Source organism: Penaeus vannamei, chromosome 6, assembly GCF_042767895.1.
Source record: "Penaeus vannamei isolate JL-2024 chromosome 6, ASM4276789v1, whole genome shotgun sequence".
Classification (NCBI taxonomy): Eukaryota; Metazoa; Arthropoda; class Malacostraca; order Decapoda; family Penaeidae; genus Penaeus; species Penaeus vannamei.
In genome coordinates, this window is record NC_091554.1 from 32,686,455 (window position 1) to 32,706,454 (window position 20,000).

At 40.2% G+C, this 20,000-nt stretch overlaps 2 protein-coding genes across 12 annotated transcripts in view; one reads left to right on the top strand and one right to left on the bottom strand.

Moving 5' to 3' along the window:
• The window catches only part of LOC113823698 (zinc finger protein 892), a gene marked incomplete in the record, with an annotated part of 11,839 nt that extends 5,987 nt beyond the window's left edge, over positions 1-5,852 (top strand). For both annotated transcript variants that reach the window (XM_070122906.1, XM_070122905.1), the window contains 3 exon segments: positions 57-377; positions 555-703; positions 1,954-5,852. In XM_070122906.1, the coding sequence (XP_069979007.1) occupies positions 57-377; positions 555-703; positions 1,954-2,425 (942 nt within the window).
• Positions 5,853-6,588: 736 nt separating this feature from the next.
• The window catches only part of Rgl (Ral guanine nucleotide dissociation stimulator-like), a 131,864-nt gene continuing 118,452 nt past the window's right edge, over positions 6,589-20,000 (bottom strand). For all 10 annotated transcript variants that reach the window (XM_070122904.1, XM_070122897.1, XM_070122896.1 and 7 more), the window contains 13 exons: positions 13,022-13,126; positions 12,526-12,794; positions 12,179-12,360; positions 11,865-12,010; positions 11,514-11,726; positions 10,770-10,880; positions 10,331-10,495; positions 9,897-10,037; positions 9,534-9,718; positions 8,933-9,062; positions 8,573-8,771; positions 8,314-8,448; positions 6,589-8,088 (listed from right to left, as the gene is read on the bottom strand). In XM_070122904.1, coding sequence (XP_069979005.1) covers positions 7,928-8,088; positions 8,314-8,448; positions 8,573-8,771; positions 8,933-9,062; positions 9,534-9,718; positions 9,897-10,037; positions 10,331-10,495; positions 10,770-10,880; positions 11,514-11,726; positions 11,865-12,010; positions 12,179-12,360; positions 12,526-12,794; positions 13,022-13,126 — 2,142 coding nt within the window. In that variant the 3' untranslated portion in view covers positions 6,589-7,927. The remainder of the gene's footprint in view (positions 8,089-8,313; positions 8,449-8,572; positions 8,772-8,932; positions 9,063-9,533; positions 9,719-9,896; positions 10,038-10,330; positions 10,496-10,769; positions 10,881-11,513; positions 11,727-11,864; positions 12,011-12,178; positions 12,361-12,525; positions 12,795-13,021; positions 13,127-20,000) is intronic.

The window sequence follows — 20,000 nt, forward strand, 5'->3', positions numbered from 1 at the left end:
ATATATTATTTTGTGTCTTGCCCCATTTTGATTTGGGAATCTTGTTTTTCAAATAGAATACGCTTTGTGAGCACTGTGGGAGGGGTTTCAGCAGAAAGGAAGCATTGGAACGGCACCAAGCACAAGCCCATGGCCTTGCCCATGGGACTCACCAGTGCCCTCAGTGTGGTCGTACTTTCCTCCACACATCCCTTCTAGCAGAGCACATGAGAGCACATAAAGGATACACCTGTGTTATCTGTAGCAAGATCTTCAGTTGTATGTCAAACCTCAAATTACACAAAAAGGCACACCATCAAAAAGTAACCTCGTATAAATGTTCAGGTTGTAATAAATCCTGGAAGTTTCATGCAAGTTACACATATCATATGCGTAAGGTAAGGCATACAGATATCTGCAATTATTATTTTTCCATAACTGTATTGGGAAATATTCCACATTGAAGATTTTTTTTTCTTTCTTTCTTTTTTCTTTCATTTATAATTTGCTGCCAAAGTCACTGCATAAAAGATATAATTATTTTCACAATTGCAATGTTATTTCCACATGTTTAGGTTCACGGGTCATTACTTCTAAAGTGCTCAGCGTGCAAAGAGCGCTTTCCAACCCAAGCTGAACTGGAGCATCATAAGGAAACATGCAAGTCCAGGGCTAGTCAAGGAAGTACAAAGGAAGATTCTGCCAGTGAAGAAAAAAATGTTAGGTAAGTATTGGCATTATATAATTTTTTCACAGGAAATGTTTAGATGAAAGGTATTCAGAATGTTTTAGATATCATGGTAGATTTCTGTCCAATTATGCTCTATTGAGTGGAGATTTTCATTATGATGGTAACTCCTATGTTACTAAAGAATATTTCTTTAAATCTATTAAGGTTGATGTTGCTAATTGATTATCCAAAAAAAATGAAAGCTTATTCATCAATACCCCATCTAGATTCTTACACATGGAATTTTTATATTGTCAGTTTCCTTGTGTTTCTCTTCTTCTTCTTCTTCTTTCTCCTCCTCTTCCTTCTTCTTCTTCTTCTTCTTCTTCTTCTTCTTCTTCTTCTTCTCCTCCTCCTCCTCCTCCTCCTCCTCCTCCTCCTCCTCCTCCTCCTCCTCCTCCACCACCAACTCCTCCTCCTCCTCCTCCTCCTCCTCCTCCTCCTCCTCTTCCTCACCCTCTTCCTCCTCCTCCTCCTCCTCCTCCTCCTCCTCCTTCCTCTTCCTCTTCCTCTTCCTCCCCCTTCCCCTTTCCTCTTCCTTCTCCATTTCTACCTCCTCCTCTTCCTCACCCTCCTCCTCCTCCTCTTCCTCACCCTCCTCCTCTTCTTCCTCACCCTCCTCCTCTTCTTCCTCACCCTCTTCCTCCTCCTCTTTCTCACCCTCCTCCTCTTCCTCACCCTCCTCCTCTTCCTCACCCTCCTCCTCCTCCTCCTCTTCCTCACCCTCCTCCTCCTCCTCCTCTTCCTCACCCTCCTCCTCCTCCTCCTCTTCCTCACCCTCCTCCTCCTCCTCTTCCTCCTCTTCCTCACCCTCCTCCTCCTCCTTTTCCTCACCCTCCTCCTCCTCACCTTCCTCACCCTCCTCCTCCTCACCTTCCTCACCCTCCTCCTCCTCACCTTCCTCAGCCTCCTCCTCCTCACCTTCCTCACCCTCCTCCTCTTCACCTTCCTCACCCTCCTCCTCCTCACCTTCCTCACCCTCCTCTGCCTCACCTTCCTCACCCTCCTCCTCCTCACCTTCCTCCTCCTCTTCACCTTCCTTCTCCTCTTCACCTTCCTTCTCCTCCTCACTTTCCTCCTCCTCTTCACCTTCCTCCTCCTCCTCACCTTCCTCCTCCTTCTCACCTTCCTTCTCCTTCTCACCTTCCTCCTCCTCATCTTCCTCCTCCTCCTCCTCCTCCTCCTCCTCACCTTCCTCCTTCTCACGTTCCTCTTCATCATCTTCACAAGCTACACTTTTTCAGGAAGGAGACTGATTCAAGTTCAGCACACCATTCATCAAAGCATTCACCAAATGAAACTCTAAGAAAAAAAGGTCAAGGAAACAAAATTGTAGACTCTGACATTGGTTCTTCCTCAGTCTATAATAAGCAGAAAGTAAGCCATGGAACTGCCAAAAAATATGATGCAGAAGGAGGCAAAGATAGGCACAACTATTCACAATCTCAAAACACTCTGAACCTAAATGTGCAACCCGGGAAAGAGACACATGCTATGATGGAAACAAGAAATCTGACCGTTGAAGTAAATGATGTTCCTAATAAGCCTAAAGATGAATTATTGCTAGTGCCACAAATGCCGCAGGGAGAACAGGTCATATATGAAGTTGGGGAACAAGAATCCATTGAGCCGCCATCAGATAATATTATTGTGGAAACACTTGATGATCTGACAAATGATTGTCATTATGTCATTCTTGTAGATGAAATGGATTAAGGTGCTGCATAATTTAAGTGATATTCTGCCTTTATAATGTCTTCCATAAAGACATTTATCCTGAATGAAACACACTATGCATACATCTTTTTACCACCTTTCTAATGTAAATAAATTTATGCAGTATAATACCCTTCAAAGTTATTGAATCAGTTGTTCTTGTTGTTACTTTTCAGTGTTATGCTAGCACTGCAATTGTCTTTTGTTGCAATTTTTACATGATTTTATGTTGTTAATCTTTCTCATTCAAATTTATATTAGCAGTATGTGTGTCATTAATTCACAGGTAAGTCACAATTATCTTTGATGAGGTAAAGAGGCATGAGGACATGATTAACAAACATATAGAAAAGCAAAATATATATAGATATCATATTTTACATGTGCAGTATTTATATAATTTTTTGTTATTGAGTTTTTCAATAATTACAGATTTTCAGTTTCTGATACTGTTTAGGTTTAAATCTAAATAACTCATGCCTCTAAATATTTTTGTTGCACATATTTTATTATGCATACACTATAAGCTTATTATTTCTTCTCTGATGATATTTCATCTGTTAAGAACAAAATATAGTACTTACCATATTTAGATATATATATGCTCAGGCCATTTTGCTCTCTTTGAATTCTTTTTTTGTGCGTTTTGCAAATATACATATTCCATAAGAGTATATAGAAGTATTTGTCCTTTTTTATTGTAAGCACTCAAGGATCAACTGTACTTTTGAGTATGCAAGGTTCATGTTTGATTATTCAAGATGTGCCTATAACCACTCTTTAAGGTAATAAAAATCATTTCATTTCAATGACCAAGACAGTTACTAGGGAGTTGAAAATTTGTATTTTGCATTTGATTATTTTGGAAAAATAAGTGTCACAATCAAATTAGTCATTAATGATATATCATTCTTTGAAATATGTGCTGGAATATCCAAAAGTCTTGACATTTTAGGTGTATTATTAAATGCTGCTATTTATAAAGCTTTTCTGTTATACTCTGGGAAAGTTTGTCTTCATGATTTCAGGCTCTGATATTCGTTTACAAGGTTTTCTACATTATGTATGAAGTTTTTCAGACTGGTGGTATACATAATAGTTCTTGTTTGTTAAAATTAGATTGAATTTAATGCTTTACATATTTGTATAAGCATTTTTTTCATACAAAAATGGCAGCGTGGACATGACAAAGTAATCCTTGGGGATCTGAATTTGGTTACCTTAACCCAATGCTGCTGGGGAAAATGTTGTGTTCACTTTAGTATTGTTTTGTTAAATGTTTATGCACATCGATGGCTCTGGCAATGCTTAGCCACAAAGGAGCCAATTAGTAGATCTTGGGACTCACCTTTCCTTGAAATAGTGGGAAAATGTTATTTTTGTTATAAATCTTATCATTATTATATTGTTATTGACATTACTAACAGCAGTATTAAATTCTATAAAATATCAATGAAAGGGTTTAACAGGTGAGACAGGTACTTCTTGTAACTGGCTCATTTGCAGTATAGTATGTTTGGGGCCATCTATATGTGGTTAACAAGATTAGCAAATTGGAAAATTCTCTGAATAATTGCCTTTAATGTGGATCAAGAATGTCACCAAAGAAGAGAGAAATAGTGAGTGATTTTATCTGTTTTGATAAGCAGCATTTTAGGGTTATTGTGATTTGAAAATTAATACTTGTATTTTTTAAACACATTTTCAGTAAAGCAGCTAGATTCCTGTCACATTAAAGTGTGTAGTTGGTTCAATATATATTATATAACTTTAAATATTCCATTCTTTTCTTGCTGGTTATATGAGTAACATCAAAACATTGCATGTATGCATATTCAAAAGGTTCCTTACATGTAAGCTAACAGGGTTGTAATCTGTGCCAAAAAAGTAACTTAATTTGTTTTATATTTGATATGTATTTTTTTAATATTGTTCAGTCTGGTTATATAGCAAGCCATACCATGTTTTGTTACTGCCATAGACAAAAGTGTTTTGCACCACAGACCATCAGTTGATGTCTAACTTGATAGCATTTCATGTTAACAATACTTTAACCTACTGCCACTGGGAAAATGTAGTATTTACTGTGGTATTGTTTTGTAAAATGTCTGTGTACATAGATGGCTCCATAATTAGTTCATTAGTCAATTAGTCAACCTTGTGACCTTACTTGATTCCACTTATCATCAGAATTGTTGCTGGTATTATTATTAGAGACATTATAATCATTATAATATTGACATTACTACCACCAATATAAGATAAAAGAAAATATTTCTGAAAATCAAGGAAAAGGGTAACCAGGTGACTTACTTAGTACTAGTAATTGGCTCATTGGTTACTAAGTATTTGGGGAGCCATCTATGTGAAGAGACAGTTAATGAACGAAACTCATAGTGGGCATGGCATGTTCATACATGCCATCCCTGGCAGCTTTGAATTGAGGCTTTTAATTCTGAAGTAATTTTGAAGTACAAATATTCATCTATATAATTATGAATGAGCCTCTAAAATATATGAGAGCTAAGAAGAGGCCATAGGTTTAAAATGAGAGCCATCAGATCAGGAATCAAGTACATTTAAGACAAAAGATTAGTATGATTAACATATGTAACCAATGATAGCACCAAAGTAGTTTTTAACTGAGTTGATTTGTAATAGTATAGGCTTCATTCACTCTCATCATGATTAGTGACCAGCCAATCATTGATTAAGCTCTTACCAGTAGTGGTTGACTTTATACCACTACAACTCGCTTTCACAAAAATAGCAAATCCAACTGTAGTCATTCAAAGGTCAAAGTTGGTCCCATATCAATGTGGACGTAGGGAACATACTCATTGAGAAACATGCTTACTAAGCAGCAGAATGATGCAGTCGCGTGGCCAGTTCCTTTCTGCCCCGACTTTTACCCCAGTATGCTGACATCAGCGCTCATTCACAGGTGAGTCGACAGACCACCCAGGACCATGTGATTGCAAAGCCAGCGCTCTACCACTGAGCTATGCCACCTCTCGTATAACATTGTAGATGTGATTGATGTGAAAAGCTTAGTTTTATATTGATGAGAATCAGACCATAAGAAGAAGCAAACACCATTATTCCATTTAAGTGTCAAATATTATTCTTGCCATATGTGATACAGCCATGCAAGTCATTCTGATTACTCTGTGGAAAGAGGCATGACTCTATATACCCAGATTGAATGTACTATAGAAATTATTGCAAGTTAGAAATTCCCAATTTTCATAAGATAGTGTTTTTTCTGGTACAGAGGTGCAAAATATTGTTCAGCAGTGAACATTCAAATACTTTTGGCATAGTGTCTCTTTTGTGAGAATGATTGCTGTGACTTGTTTATATGAGGAAAGATATATTATTACTTTTTGCTACCATGTGTGGATATTATGTAAAAGAGAAAATATCATTATTGTTTTATTTACACAATATTTTCCAGTCCTGTGCCATTGCTTTTCATTTTCAGTATTATGCAAATGCATATTATTATTGATTAGAACTTCATTTGCTGTTTCTTTCAGCCTTTCTTTTATCTTTAATGTGTCTAGACCATTTTTCTATCTCTACAAATGTTATATTTAAACCCAGTTGTTCATGAAAAACTGTTTTCAGTGTATTTATGAATAACCTAATATCTGAATTTTGCATTTGGGAGAAATCATCTCTTAGTTGTATGGGCTTATCTATAAGTGCTACTCAACAAATATCTGAAGATAGATTCTTTTAAGAAATGAAAGCATTAAAAGTATTGAATATATTTTTTCTTCATATTGGTTGAATTTTAAAAATTATTTTGACTTACCCAAGTTTAGCCAATTATAACTGTCCTTGATTAGTACTTGTGCTGCAGTTCAGTTTAACTTTATCATGGCAGGGCCAGAATTTTGTGTGACATGATAATTACACAACAGGGCATTTGCTATGTACAGCTGGCCCACCAACTTGCTCACTAGAGTGAATTGTGATGTACCCATGACTAAGGTGTTCATTATATTCATAATAGTTTTACCAATATATTTTGAATACAAGAGAGGGAATATTTATTATGCTTCATAACATCTTAACTGAACTACTGGTTATACATTTGGATTTCAAGTTTATTTTATTTCTTTACTGAGCATAATACAGGGAACATAAATAACATGAAGAAATAATAAATTTATTTACAAAGGTAACAATATAGTGTTTTTACAAGTATACAACATAGCCTACACAGTATTTACAATATCATAAGATAAAATTTGAACTCTGTAAAACAACTCTTTGAGTGACAAAGAGACCAAGGCTATTAGGAAGTTAAAGTTGGCCTCAATTCTTTTCACTGGATAAATACACCAATACTGCGGTGATAATCTACTAGTTGCATATTTTTACTTGGTAAAATCTACAAGAATTTCAGGCCAAGATTTCATTCTGATAATGGAAAGCATTTTTTTAGTATGAAAACTTGAGAAATTTATTTTTTTGAAAAAAAAAAAAAAAGTAATTTAGGACAAGCTTAGGTCTATATAGCAAGTCATGTGCACAGTACTCCATTTTCTATTATCTTTTAAGATAATAGGAAATGTTTTTTCCCTATCACGTGGTGTTGTCATGAATTAGCTTCGGTCTCTAATTCAAGACAAATATCATTGCCCCACGAGACTACTCTAAAAGGGTGCTGCAGAAGGGTGCTAAGAAAGAGTAATAAATAAATCAAATTGTGGTCAACATGTACATTCGTAACTCATAACTCAAGTTTTCACCAGATTCCAAAAATATAAAAAATTAAAGCTTAAATGTGAAAACTTCAAAGCATAAAAAAAATCAAATGAACATGTAGATGCACAATACTTGAGTATTTTTAAAATATGATGGCATCTGTCTGATTATCAACGTGTTACAAAAAAAAATTCAATATTTATTCTATACAAGACAATCAAACATGATTTCATCATTATCAATTTGGATATCCCCCCCCCCCCCAATTATCATGCATAAAACCACATAACAGCCAAAGAAGCAAGAAAAAATTCACAGCCCTGGGAAAATTCTTACAAATTTCCACTTTTACAACCCAGGAATATTAGGAATAAAAATTTCACAGGGAATGGATTCAGTAGTTAAGATAAATTGAATAAAAATCAGTCATTGTAAGACAGAGTTTGAATTTCTCATTAAATTCACACATACAAACACACACTCACAAACATGCACACATTTGTGTATTAGACACACACCTCATATGTTTTAACATTTTAGTGTAAAATGTCTCCTGCATTTTATACATTGTATAATGAGTAGGCCAGAGAATCAGTGGCGCATATTCATGTCTCATGGCTCAATTGTCATGAATGACTGATAAGTAAAGTTGCCAAAAATGGAAGTATTGGATATAAACTAAGTGAAAAGCCACAAGTTAAGTGCCAATGCTGTAGCTGTCCACAGGCAGAGTGATCAACACCACTTGTTAAATGATGCATCACTAGTTAAGAGATCCTTAAACTAAGCCATCAGGAGCTTTTTCCTCATTTTGTGATCTTTAACAGGATTCTTTCTGATTATTGTATTTTCATCACCGTGCCTTCGCCGTCTAAGAACAAAGTTCAAGTCATACTGAGTGTTGATGGCATAGTAAACATTAGCAGAGGCAGGAAGTAGCATTTCTGTGGAAGAAAAAACAGAAATCATACATATTATGAACACTTTATCAAACTTTTCCTTGTGCTAATTTTCAACCTTAATTTTCTAACTCAATTGCCAACTAGCATATCACACCAAAAGAAAAAATTACATATTAATTTTTAAGCTTTTTTTTTTTTTTTTTTTTTTGACAAACAATCAGGAAGTATATCACTCCCTGGTTTCACATTCACTACTCATCAACTTACCACCATCAGGTAGGAATTGTGCTAGAGTATAGTCCTCTGGATTGCCTTCAAATCCATGCTTCTCCATGGCTTTTCGAATTACTGACACTGTACGTTCTGAGTTGCTCAGCATTATGCTTTTGTAGAGATTAACACCTGGTTTGAAAAGAATCATATTTAAGTATTTTACAGATAACAATATTTCACATGAAAAACTATGCAAACAAGTTAACTCATATTTTTTCAAGTGATATGACTGTCAGTAATGAAACATATTTACCTTCAATTTCATGGGCACTACTCTCAATTGAAACTCTAATAATGTAAAAGTCTGGAGTAATATAAGGAGATTGTGTTGACTGCTGCTGCTGTGAGTTGCTTGAGGTACGATCTGGTGTTCGACCAGATGTGGAAGTGCCACCAGAGTGAACAGAAACATCTAAGGAAGGTAGGGATGAGCTGCTTGAAGAAGTCGACATCTGAAGGTAAACAGCAATGTTAAATTGTGAAAAAATGCACAAAGTATGTGAACTTTTTAAAAGAATTGTGCACAATATTATTTTGAATAATTCATACATTTACTGATGAATCAACAATTTCTAGTCAAAATATTACTAACAAGGTTGTACATTCTAAATACCTTTCTCTCAAGAGAACATGTGTCATTGTGACTTGTTGGGCTGTTGATTGAATCATTATCAAAGAAGAACTGACTACTAGATGATCCACTAGAAGTACTTGCTATGCTATCATTCTTCCTGTGACTAAATCTGCAAATGAAAAATATCAAGGGTTAATTTAAGAAAGGCAAAAGAAGAAAAATAAGAAAATTACTGAAAAATGCTACCACTCCTGCAGACAAAACATTAATATTTTCAAGAAAAATGAAGAACTAGCCCATAAAATGGGCCAACATTCTTTCAGAAAGGAATGCATCAAGGATTCCACCATACACACACGCTCATTTACCATATATCATCTGTTCTACAAGCAGCAGCTACTTTAAAGACACTTTAATTAACAAGGCCCAATCCACTTTTTCTGTTTTCAATGGCAGTATATCACAGCAACACTTAAATTTATGGCCTAAAGAAAAACTAATTGTTTATAGGGCATTAGCCCCATAAGCCCCTTGCAAGCTTCCTGGCAAGCAAACATATATGGTGGACCATAAAACCCTATATTAAGAATAAATGAATTTAAATCTCAACCAAAAATACAAAAGTACATCTAATACTTACTGTGCTCTTTTCCGCATTCTACTCTCTCTGGTTGATGATGGAGCTGAAGATCCTTGGGGTTCAATCTGACAAGACAGCCTCCAAGCCTCCTTGTCATCTAAAACCAATACTGAGTCCCACCATCTCTCAAACATCTCGTCCCTTACCATTTGGTATGCATTAGCTGCACCTTGTAACAGACGGATCTGCGCATCCCAAAAGTGAATTAATAAATAATCAAAAATAAAGAACAATAAACATATACAAAATATGTGCTTGTTATCATACAAGAGTTGATATTGTTTCAATCTATTTCACAAATTTCACAGATTTTTCTTCTTCTTCTATTATCCTAATAAATGTGCCAGCCTGTGAAATACTAACCTGAGCAAGAACCTCAAATTCTTTACGCTTCTTGTCAAAGTTAATAAGGCCATTAGACACAGTATCTGGAATTGCTGTGTCAATCATTGTGAGATCCGTCAGGAATGTGCCAAGATATGGAATGGTTCCATAACTCACAGCCTGAAATCAATTATTATTTACTACTAGGCACCCAGTGTCTTTTGATAAAATATCTTGATTGATTAAATTTCATGTGTCCTATATTTCTGTGAATTTTTATTAGTAATTACATTGCATTAAAAATATTCATATTGTTGTGAACTGTTTAAAATAAAAACAAAACAAAGATACAGAGTACACTTGATGTTTCTGAATATCATTTATATAATTTCTTAAACCAAAATAACATGCAGGCAAGAATATAAAGAGAACAGAGAGAGGAAAATAAGCATAATTATTATCTAATTACTCACCAATGGGTTAATTGCCATTTTCTCTAGTGCCTTTGGAAGATGTCTGTCATTAGCATGAGCAGTCTCTGCATGCTTGGCAGTTCCCTCCTTCATGAGTAACTCTCGCTGGTTTAGCTGATTATTTTCCTCGCTGAAGATTCTTGCCAATTCCTCAAATAGCTCAGCCTAAGGGGACACAAAAGAAATTTAAGCCTAAGGGACTTGAGTAACTCAGATTTTTAAAACTGAAATCAAATAAAAACTCCAATCTAAAATTCCATTCACTTTCTGTATTAACATTATTGGTAGTGATACTTAAAGAAATTCTATACCAAAAAACAATATTCTAAGCCTTCTATTCCACTTTTTTTTTATATACAATGACATCTGCAAGTAAAAAGTTCCATAAGCCAATCATCAGAATCTACAGTATTTGAATCTACAGAAAGAGATATTGTACCTTATCCTTTATGACAGCTCCCCATGTCTTCTTCAATCTGTATATAGGATTTGACTGCAATCCTGAAATGATGGCCTTCAGGGATGAGAAATTCTTCAGCATCCTCAACTCCTGAAAAGAAGAGATATATTATGAAGGGCTGCCAGTCTGTAATAAATTAAAATTCTGTTAAATAACTTCCTGATTATTATACCAAACTTTGACTGAAATTGATTAGTGCTCAGTTTTGTTTAACATACTTTTAAACAATTAAACTAAAAGCTATATTTAGTTTACAGAATTAACTAACTTGGCAATTTTCAAATAAGAGCACACTCTTATTTGAAAATTAACACACCTTTACACATTCTAAATACTTTCTCTCAAGAGCGTGTTTTTTTTTTCTCTCTCTAGAAAAAACAAAACAAAAAAACACACACCTTTTCATCACAAGTTAATTACAGTTGATCTACAATGATTAACATCATCACAGCTAAAGTCAACTTGTTTACATCAAAACAACCAATGACTCCTATTGCATGCTCCATAACAGAGAACAGACAAAATCATGTGGAAAGACTGTTACTTTTACGATGGACATAAATAACCGAGGTCTCACTTCACGCTGTTTCAGTCAGTTTTCAGGAACTTAATATTAAACATAATTCAGCAATATGTATAGTGTATGGTACAAAGCGGGTGTGTGTCATCTAGAATTTTCAGTGACAGTAAAGAAAACTGGAAATAATCATTTCATTTTCATACTTGAGCAATATCAATCCACTTGACTATGAGTCTGGCACGCTGAGAAGGCTTGAGTTCAGTGTCCACAAGGATGGTAGACTGCACACGGAAGCTGACTGCATTGAACTGGTCTACTGTAGCTGTCACTGTTGCTGCAGAGTCTCCTCGCCCACGGTCCCTTCTTGACCAAACTGAACCGAGGCACTGATGGGCCACAACGCCCTTGAAGAGAACCTGTGGAAGATATATAATTTATGAATCACTTTAACATTAAAAAATAGAAAGTAGATCTGAAACGCAAAAGATATCACTAGCACTGGGTAAAATGAAAAATCAACAAATATCAATAAAGCACTTCTTTTCACAACTTACAGTGTCCATTCTTGTTAGCTGCTGGGCAAAAGTTTCTTCAGAGATATCAAGGAATTCATAAGGCTGGTGGTGTCCATTTTTCATAGGCGAGGAACAATGGACTCTCATCTCTTCACATGACAATATCCTCTCTAACATGGGAGAACCTACGAAAAAATATATATATCAGTAAGCAAAAATAAATCAAAATGCAGAAACGATTATCACTGGGGAGTAATCTTACCCATTACAATGAACTTCCTCATGCTAATCTGGATGCATTAATCAATGTCTCAAAATCTGCATCTATCTTTTTTTTAAGGATGAGGACTCACCTTTAGTCTCTTCCTCTTTTCTCATCTTCTCGAGCTTGTATCCGACCTTGATGTTGAGGTCGGAGTCCGGGAGGTTCGCCCTCGTGAACTCCCGCAGCTGCTGCAGACACGTGAACTTGGGGGGGTCCCGGAAGTCCTCTGGGTAGGCATCCAGCCATACTTGCAGGGTTAATCTCAAAGCCCTGAGAAGAACGAGGATAATTAAATGATGTCTACTGTGATAACGCATTCCACGCCGACGGAATTATACAATAAGTCTAGCAATATGAGTTAATAATTATCATATATTTGAATCCACAATACAAAGTGGAAAAAGAAGAAAAACATGGATCAAAACCCAATCTCACTTTTTATGATCTTCCCGGAGATGTGATGGTATTTTTATCTTATTACTACTTGAGTTAAGGGCGAGGTAGCGGTCGAGAATTAAGTTTAGGACTTGTTTGGTGGAGGCGAAGGTGCGGTACGTCGCGAGAAAGACGTTCACGAAGGTCGACTCCAACTCGCCGGAATCAGATGCCAGGGATTCGATGAGCTTCTCCAAGGTTCCCGCCTTGAGGAACCGAACCCGGACGGTCTCCCATTCCAGGTGGGATATCTCGTCATCGTCAGATTCCTTGGTGGCGAAAGAGGGTGAGCTTCTCGTTAGATATATACAAACAATGTATTATTAAAGGTAACGAATATTAGTTGAATTCTAGAGCTGACCTGATGTAAAAAAAATGAAGCACTTTGTATAAAAATGAGAAGCCAACATACGTGTATATGTGAAATATATAATCTGATAGAAAAATACTTCATACGTTGGAGATAAACCCGAAGCCCAGGTGGCGTTCAACATACTTGCGTTATGCTCCTGGATGGATGATGGTAGCGAACCTTCTTCAGGTACACTGTATAGATGGCGTCTTCTGTTTTTTCTTCGCCCCATAGTCGCCAAGTCGGCGCCTGGAAAGAGGGAGAAAAATATATAAAATATGATATATATTTACAGGTAATCAGGTTCTTTCATCATTAAATTACAATGTTTTAACGATATCAAGAAGCAGCAGCAGAAGATTGAACCTGAACTCTCTCATGCATTCCTTATTAAACTATGGGAACTGGTTGTGCCCGAGAAAGAATTTCTGCCAGAGGTCGATACACACAACATAATAGTGAGAACTCATGTGAGCTCTTCTACAATTCCCCATCCTTTCATCTTCCCTGCATCATGAATTTTATGTATGTATGCTAAATAGTGATACTACTACTACTACTACTACTACTACTACTACTAATATAACAACAACAATAAGAATAATGATGATGGTAATATAATAATAATTATAATGATAATAATAATAACAACAACATATACACTTTTGCACCAAAGACAATAAGCCATGTAACCCATGCTAATGATGACATATCAATCTGTATGCACATTATATACTGATGCCCAAAGGTCCAATATTATTCAGTGACTCTCAATCCTTCCTCCTATCTCTTTCCTTTGCCTCCTCCAGGGATGGCAGGATCAAGGGTCAGAGGTCAAGGCGTGGAGGGCAGCCCAAGCCTCCCTACCACTCATACCTGCCACCTGCTCAGCCACCCAAGATGCTACGACTCCCCTGCTGCATCGCCCCCTGTCGCGCCGGGTCTCCTTCGCGACCACCGCGCAAGTCTATTGTGTGCGTCTCTTCTGAACCCATCAGTGACAATCGCAAGGGTGGAAAAGAGGCGTAATATCGGTGATGGTGATGAATAATAATGATGATGATTGACGACTTATGATTAATGATGATGATGACGACGATACATACACGTAATGCACTCCTATTCTACCTCATTCTATAGTACCGTTACTACTTATCACGACGTTAGCATCACCTCACTGTCCCGATCCTTTCACGTCACCTATCCTATCCGCGGCTGGGTCCCCTGGTCGCGGTCGCCAGCCAGGTACTTGTCCACCTTGAAATGTTTCGTTGCCGACAGGTTATGGGGGATTTCGGTCTCTCTCTCTCTCTCTCTCTCTCTCTCCTCTCTCTCTCTCCTCTCTCTCTCTCCTCTCTCTCTCTCTCTCTCTCTCTCTCTCTCTCTCTCTCTCTCTCTCTCTCTCTCTCTCTCTCTCTCTCTCTCTCTCTCTCTCGTGCAATTAAGTTTCCAGCATTCTTCGCACATTTCCAGCTACCACACAGCAGCCGCGCGCCGCCACCGCCTCGCAGATAGAGACGGCGATCAACCGGTAAACTGCAAGACAAGCGAAGGGCATAATTACACAGTCGCTCCCTAACGCCCGCCCTCCTCCCGGCCTCCCCGGCGAGGGCTGAGCGAACCGCCTCGCGCACCTGGGCTGTGAGGAGGACAAAGGCACGGGCGGCGCTGTCCTCGTTACGAAAGCCAAGTCGTGGCTGTCACCTCTATGTTACCACGTCACTGGGGCTGGTAACGACCCTCGCCCTTGCGTGGCCGGCATGACGTAAGCGTCGCCACATCAGTCGCTGCGTGTCTGTCCCCTGCAGCAACACAAACACCCAAACACATCACACCATCTTTTAATGTGATAAGTTGTTGGTAAACAAATATGTCTTCCAGTAACAAAAATGGCATGGGTATTTCACATGCTAGTGTGAAAAAATGTATTTTTACATATTTTTTCGGAGAATGCTATGAATACGAGTAGATCACCTACTGCACATAGGTGTGTCAACAAAACAATCAAACCAAAGAAAAAATAAATTCTTCCTATTAGTCTGTCCACGTACTCTTTCTTCGGCATCATTCCCTACAGATTTATGTATACAGCCAGACATGAGCCTCGCGCCCCCGGGGGAATAGACATTTCGTGACAGCCGTACGCAGTGCAGCCGCCCCGCCCATCTCCCCGTCCCCAAGACCTGGACGAGTGCCAGCGGAGCCACACTGCACGAGGCTCTGTCAACGCTTCTTCCTTCGGGGGACATGTGCAGGAGGTATTAGGCGGAGTGACTGGAGGAGGGCAGCAGCGCGAGAGGCTGTCACGGCTGGGCATGGCATTCGCGACGTGGCAATCTGCATGAATGCTAATGCCGCGAGGGAATGCCGAGGGCTCGCTCCATAGGCGGCGGATGAAACGAACGCGTACTTCATGCATCCAACCGCACGCAACAAAAAACGACCCATTGTATATCACCAAACCCAAACCTCACGAGCTTGCAACCTGTGTGGGGACAGAGGCGCCAACAAATCGAGAGGGAAGCCTGCACCTCGCAACTCGCTTAGAACTCGTCGAAAGACACCTGTCATGCGCCTCATCAACTTTGACATTTAAGGTGTGAGAGAATGTAAACAGAAGAGGTCCGGAGGGAGGAAGGAAGGAAGGAAGGAAGGATGAGGGGAAAGAGGGAGAAACAGAAGAGGGGAACGAAGAGAGCCGATGAAGAAAATAAATAAAGAGAAAGACAAGAGCGAGATAAGTTAAAAGAGGCAATATAATTCGAGAAAAACAACGAAAAAATATAACAAAAACAAAGAAATGTGGGTGAGAGAAGAAAACACGATGCAAATATAAAAAGGATATAACTAGAAACTAATTATGAACAACAGACAGATACAGACGACACCAAAGACTGACTCCGAGAGGTAGAGAGAGAAAGAAAGAACATAAAAAGACAAGGCCAGCAGGCCGAAAGAGGGAGAGAGAGAGAGAGGTTGAGAGGGAGGGAGGGAGAAGCATAGAGGGAAGGTGGGAGAAAAGGAGAGAGGGAAGAAGGGAGTAAAAAGGAGGGGAGGGAAGGAGAGAGGGAGCGTGCGTGTAAGCGGGGCACGGGAGAAGACAGGTGCGTGCCGGGCGCGGAGGGAGTTGCTAAGAGAGGCCGAGGACATGGCATGCAACGCAAGAGCCGCGCTGGGAGCGAGACGAAGGCTGAAGGAAGGCGACAACAAATGTGAAAAACTGGGGAAATGCATATGTATATATATATATAATATTGTACAGTCTGAGTGTGTCAAGAAATATATACATACATGCATATATAAATATATAAATACATACATACATATATATAAATATATATAAATACATACATACATATATATAAATATATATAAATACATACATACATATATATAAATATATATAAATATATACATAATATATATAAATATATATGAATATATACATACATATATGTATAAATATATAAAAATATATACATATAATATATATATATATATATATATATATATATATATATATATATATATATATACATACATAAATACATATATGTATGTATGTATGTATGTATGTATATATATATATATATATATATATATATATATATATATATATATATATACATTTATAAGTATATATATATATATATATATATATATATATATATATTACACATATACCTACATATATACTTACATATACATACATATATACCTACATATACATACATATATACCTACATATACATACATATATACATACATACACACACACACACACACACACACACACGCATATATATATATATATATATATATATATATATATATATATATATATATATATATATATATATATATATATATACATATATATTTGGCTATAAGCAGTGCAAGCAACGAAGACCAAATCAAAACAAGCTGGTAAATGAAACAAACTCGTAAACAAAGCAGAGTGAAAGGAGTGACATAACAGAGTCGCTGGATAAGCAGGCGGTGCGGACGAGCGTGGGAACCAGCGGGCAAGCGGCAGAAGAGCAGGAGGGCACGCGGAGGGCTCTTGACGCGGCGCTACAACTCGGCTTTTTCTTGCTACAAGGCCACTTTTTCATGCCGCCGCCGCCGCCTCCTCTTGCACGGCCTCAGCTCCGCCCGCCCCCCGTGGCTCTGGCCGGGAGTGGGGATGCCCCGCCCCGGCCGCCTCGCTGAAAGACAATACCCCGCGCTCTACAGAGATGCCCTCCAGGGAGACCGGCGGCCACGGAAGATGGTACAAACCCAGGACAAAGATACAACCTTGCCTGCTGCCCTGAGCGCACGCACAGAGGATGCAGCCGTAGTTTAGTGTAATAATAAACAACTGGCGACGCACGGCCGTCCTTTGTTGGGGCTCAACTACAGGGTGGCGATGGCAACGAAGAAAAAACACTCGCTCGCCGCGCATCTTGAGGAAGCTCTCTATCATCCCTGCGGCGCGGACAAAAGCGACGAGTTGTGCCGGCAAGGCATTGCCATTCGCAAAGGTTACATAAACGCCGTTGCCATTCCAGAGGACAACGCAAGCCACCAGCCAAAGCAAACCGTGCCAAAGCCTTAACCTTACCCACCAGTGCCAAGCTTACCCTCCCCCCGCCGAGCCGCCGGGGTGGTTCGCTCGGGCGAGGGTCGGTGCCGGCCGAGCGGGCAGCCCTGACGAGCCTGGCAGCCTCATATAACGGGATATCTACTATTACGAGGAAGTTACTGCAGGCGGCACCACGTGGCGGGCCCCTGGGAGGGCAGTAAAGGCCGCTGTAACAGCTCGGACATTCGCCCTGCTCCTCAGTGGCACAGACAGCCCTTTTTGTTGCTTGCTCTCCCGAATGCCATCCTCCTGCTTTTTACGGCACTGACATGTTGCAATCGGGGAACTCAAGGATGGACAGACTCTAAATGCAAAAAGGCAGTAAAAAAATCACAGTTTCGAGATAGAAGTAACGGGACACCATGACCTTTCCATACGGGCGCCCTTCCTTACTCCCAACAAGACGTCGACGCGAATCAACTCTCTCGTTATGTGAAGCAGGAGAGGCAGGTCGACGTTTCCTGCAGCGGATTGGAAGACCATCAAGCACATGCTTCCCCGCTCCCCCCCCCCCCCCCCCCGTCCTCTCCTCCTGTTGCTCTCGTCAGCACTGACTGACATTATCACTGATGCCACAATGCTTAACTTGGCTGACGAAACTGCAACATCGTCGTTAAGGAACAGCGCAACAGGCTTAGTATGGAAGAGGACTTACAATGCACATACATGATGTACTTTGTGGTAGGTAAAGTGCGTGGTAAATAACAAGTAAAAATGATAGGTAAATATCATGTAACAAACATTACATACTCTGACAAAACTTATTACATTCTCTGCATCCCAATTTTCATCCCCCCTTCCCCCCACCCTCCATCCCTCTCTCTCTCCACTTACACAAACCCCCCCCCCCAAAAAAAAAACTCGCACCTAAACTCAACTAAAAGAGACAATACTACGAGTTAAGTGGAATAAAGTGAGTGCTATCTATCCGTCCACGTCATCACACACGCGAGAGTTTCATGGAAGCGAGTGACGTGACATGACGGCCGCTCCTCCCGTGCTTGTCTCGGCTGACACTACACGCCCGACGCACGGCAAGCAATCCCGCCGAATGCAATGGCCATGCACGAGGGTATAAGGGGGAGGGAGGGTATATGGGGAGGGATGGGGAGGGAGGGGGAGGGAAGGAGGGAAGGAGGGAAGGAGGGAAGGGGTTGGGGGATGGGAGGGAAGGAGGGAAGGAGGGAAGGAGGGAAGGGGAGGAGGGAGGGAGGGATGGAGGGAGGTAGGGGAGAAGGGAAGGGGAGACTGGGGGAAGGGGAGGAGAGAGAAGGGGAAGGGAAAGGGAAAAAATAGAGGAGAAAGAGAAAGCTGCAGAGGGGAAGTAAGAAGAGGAGGAAAAAGGCAGGAATGGGGAAGGGGTGAGACGGCAAGTGAAGAGAGACGAGCTGAGGGATAAAGAAGGGAAAAGAGGGGAAAGGAAGAGAGGAGTTGACGAATGGGCAAGGGAAGAGAGAAGAGGAGTGGGGGGGGGGGAGGAAAGAGTAGGAGAGGGTAACGCTGTGCAGATTGCATTCGTGAGGACAGTGCAAATAAAAAAAATAAAAAACAAGAGGAAAGAGGCTCCCACGGACGGTAATAGAGAGGGGAGAATCCAAAGGGGAGGATGAGGATAAGGAGAGAGGGGCGAAAGAGGGATGAGAGGCGAGCAACGAGACAAGAGGGAGGGGAGAAAAAGGGGGGAACTAGAAAGGAGAGCGGGGAGAAAATGCAACCAGAAAGGAGAGAGAGAGAGAGAGAGAGAGAGAGAGAGAGAGAGAGAGAGAGAGAGAGAGAGAGAGAGAGAGAGAGAGAGAGAGAGAGAGAGAGAGAGAGAGAGAGAGAGAGAGAGAGAGAGAGAGGGGGGGGGGTGCGAACAAAGCGAACAGACGAAACCGGAGAGAGAGAAAAAAAGACAGATGGATAGACTGACAAAATGACAGACCTACAAATACAGAGAAAAATGTGAACATACAGATAACCACCGAGACCAAAACAAACGCAAACAGACATAAACAGAGGGAAGGAGCGAGGCAGCCGTTAGCAAGAGCCTCCGACGGCCGCAGCACAGGAGGGGCGAGGGGGGGGGGGGCTGCAACATGACTCCCGCCCCTGTATATGATCTTGTTTTTGTTGCCCATGTGCACGCTCCCCCCTCCACCCTCCCCCTCCCCGGCTCTCTATCGATGCTGTGGTCCCACCTGTGTCAGGCACCGCCAGGGGGAGTGGAAGCGGCTGAGAGAGGAAGCAAAAGTGGGCTGGAGGGAGGAGCGAAAGTAGGCTGAGAGAGCGAATAAAAACGGGCTGATAGGGGGAGCAAAAGTGGGCAGAGAGAGGGGCAAAAGTGGGCTGAAAGGAGGAGCAAAAGTAGGCTGAGAGGGGGAGCAAAATCGGGCTGATAGGGGGAGCAATCGTGGGCAGAGAGAGGGAGTGGAAGTGGATTGAGAGGGGGAGTGGAAGCGGCTGAGATGGGGTGCAATAGTGGGCTAAGAGAGAGAGCAAAAGTGGGCTGAGAGG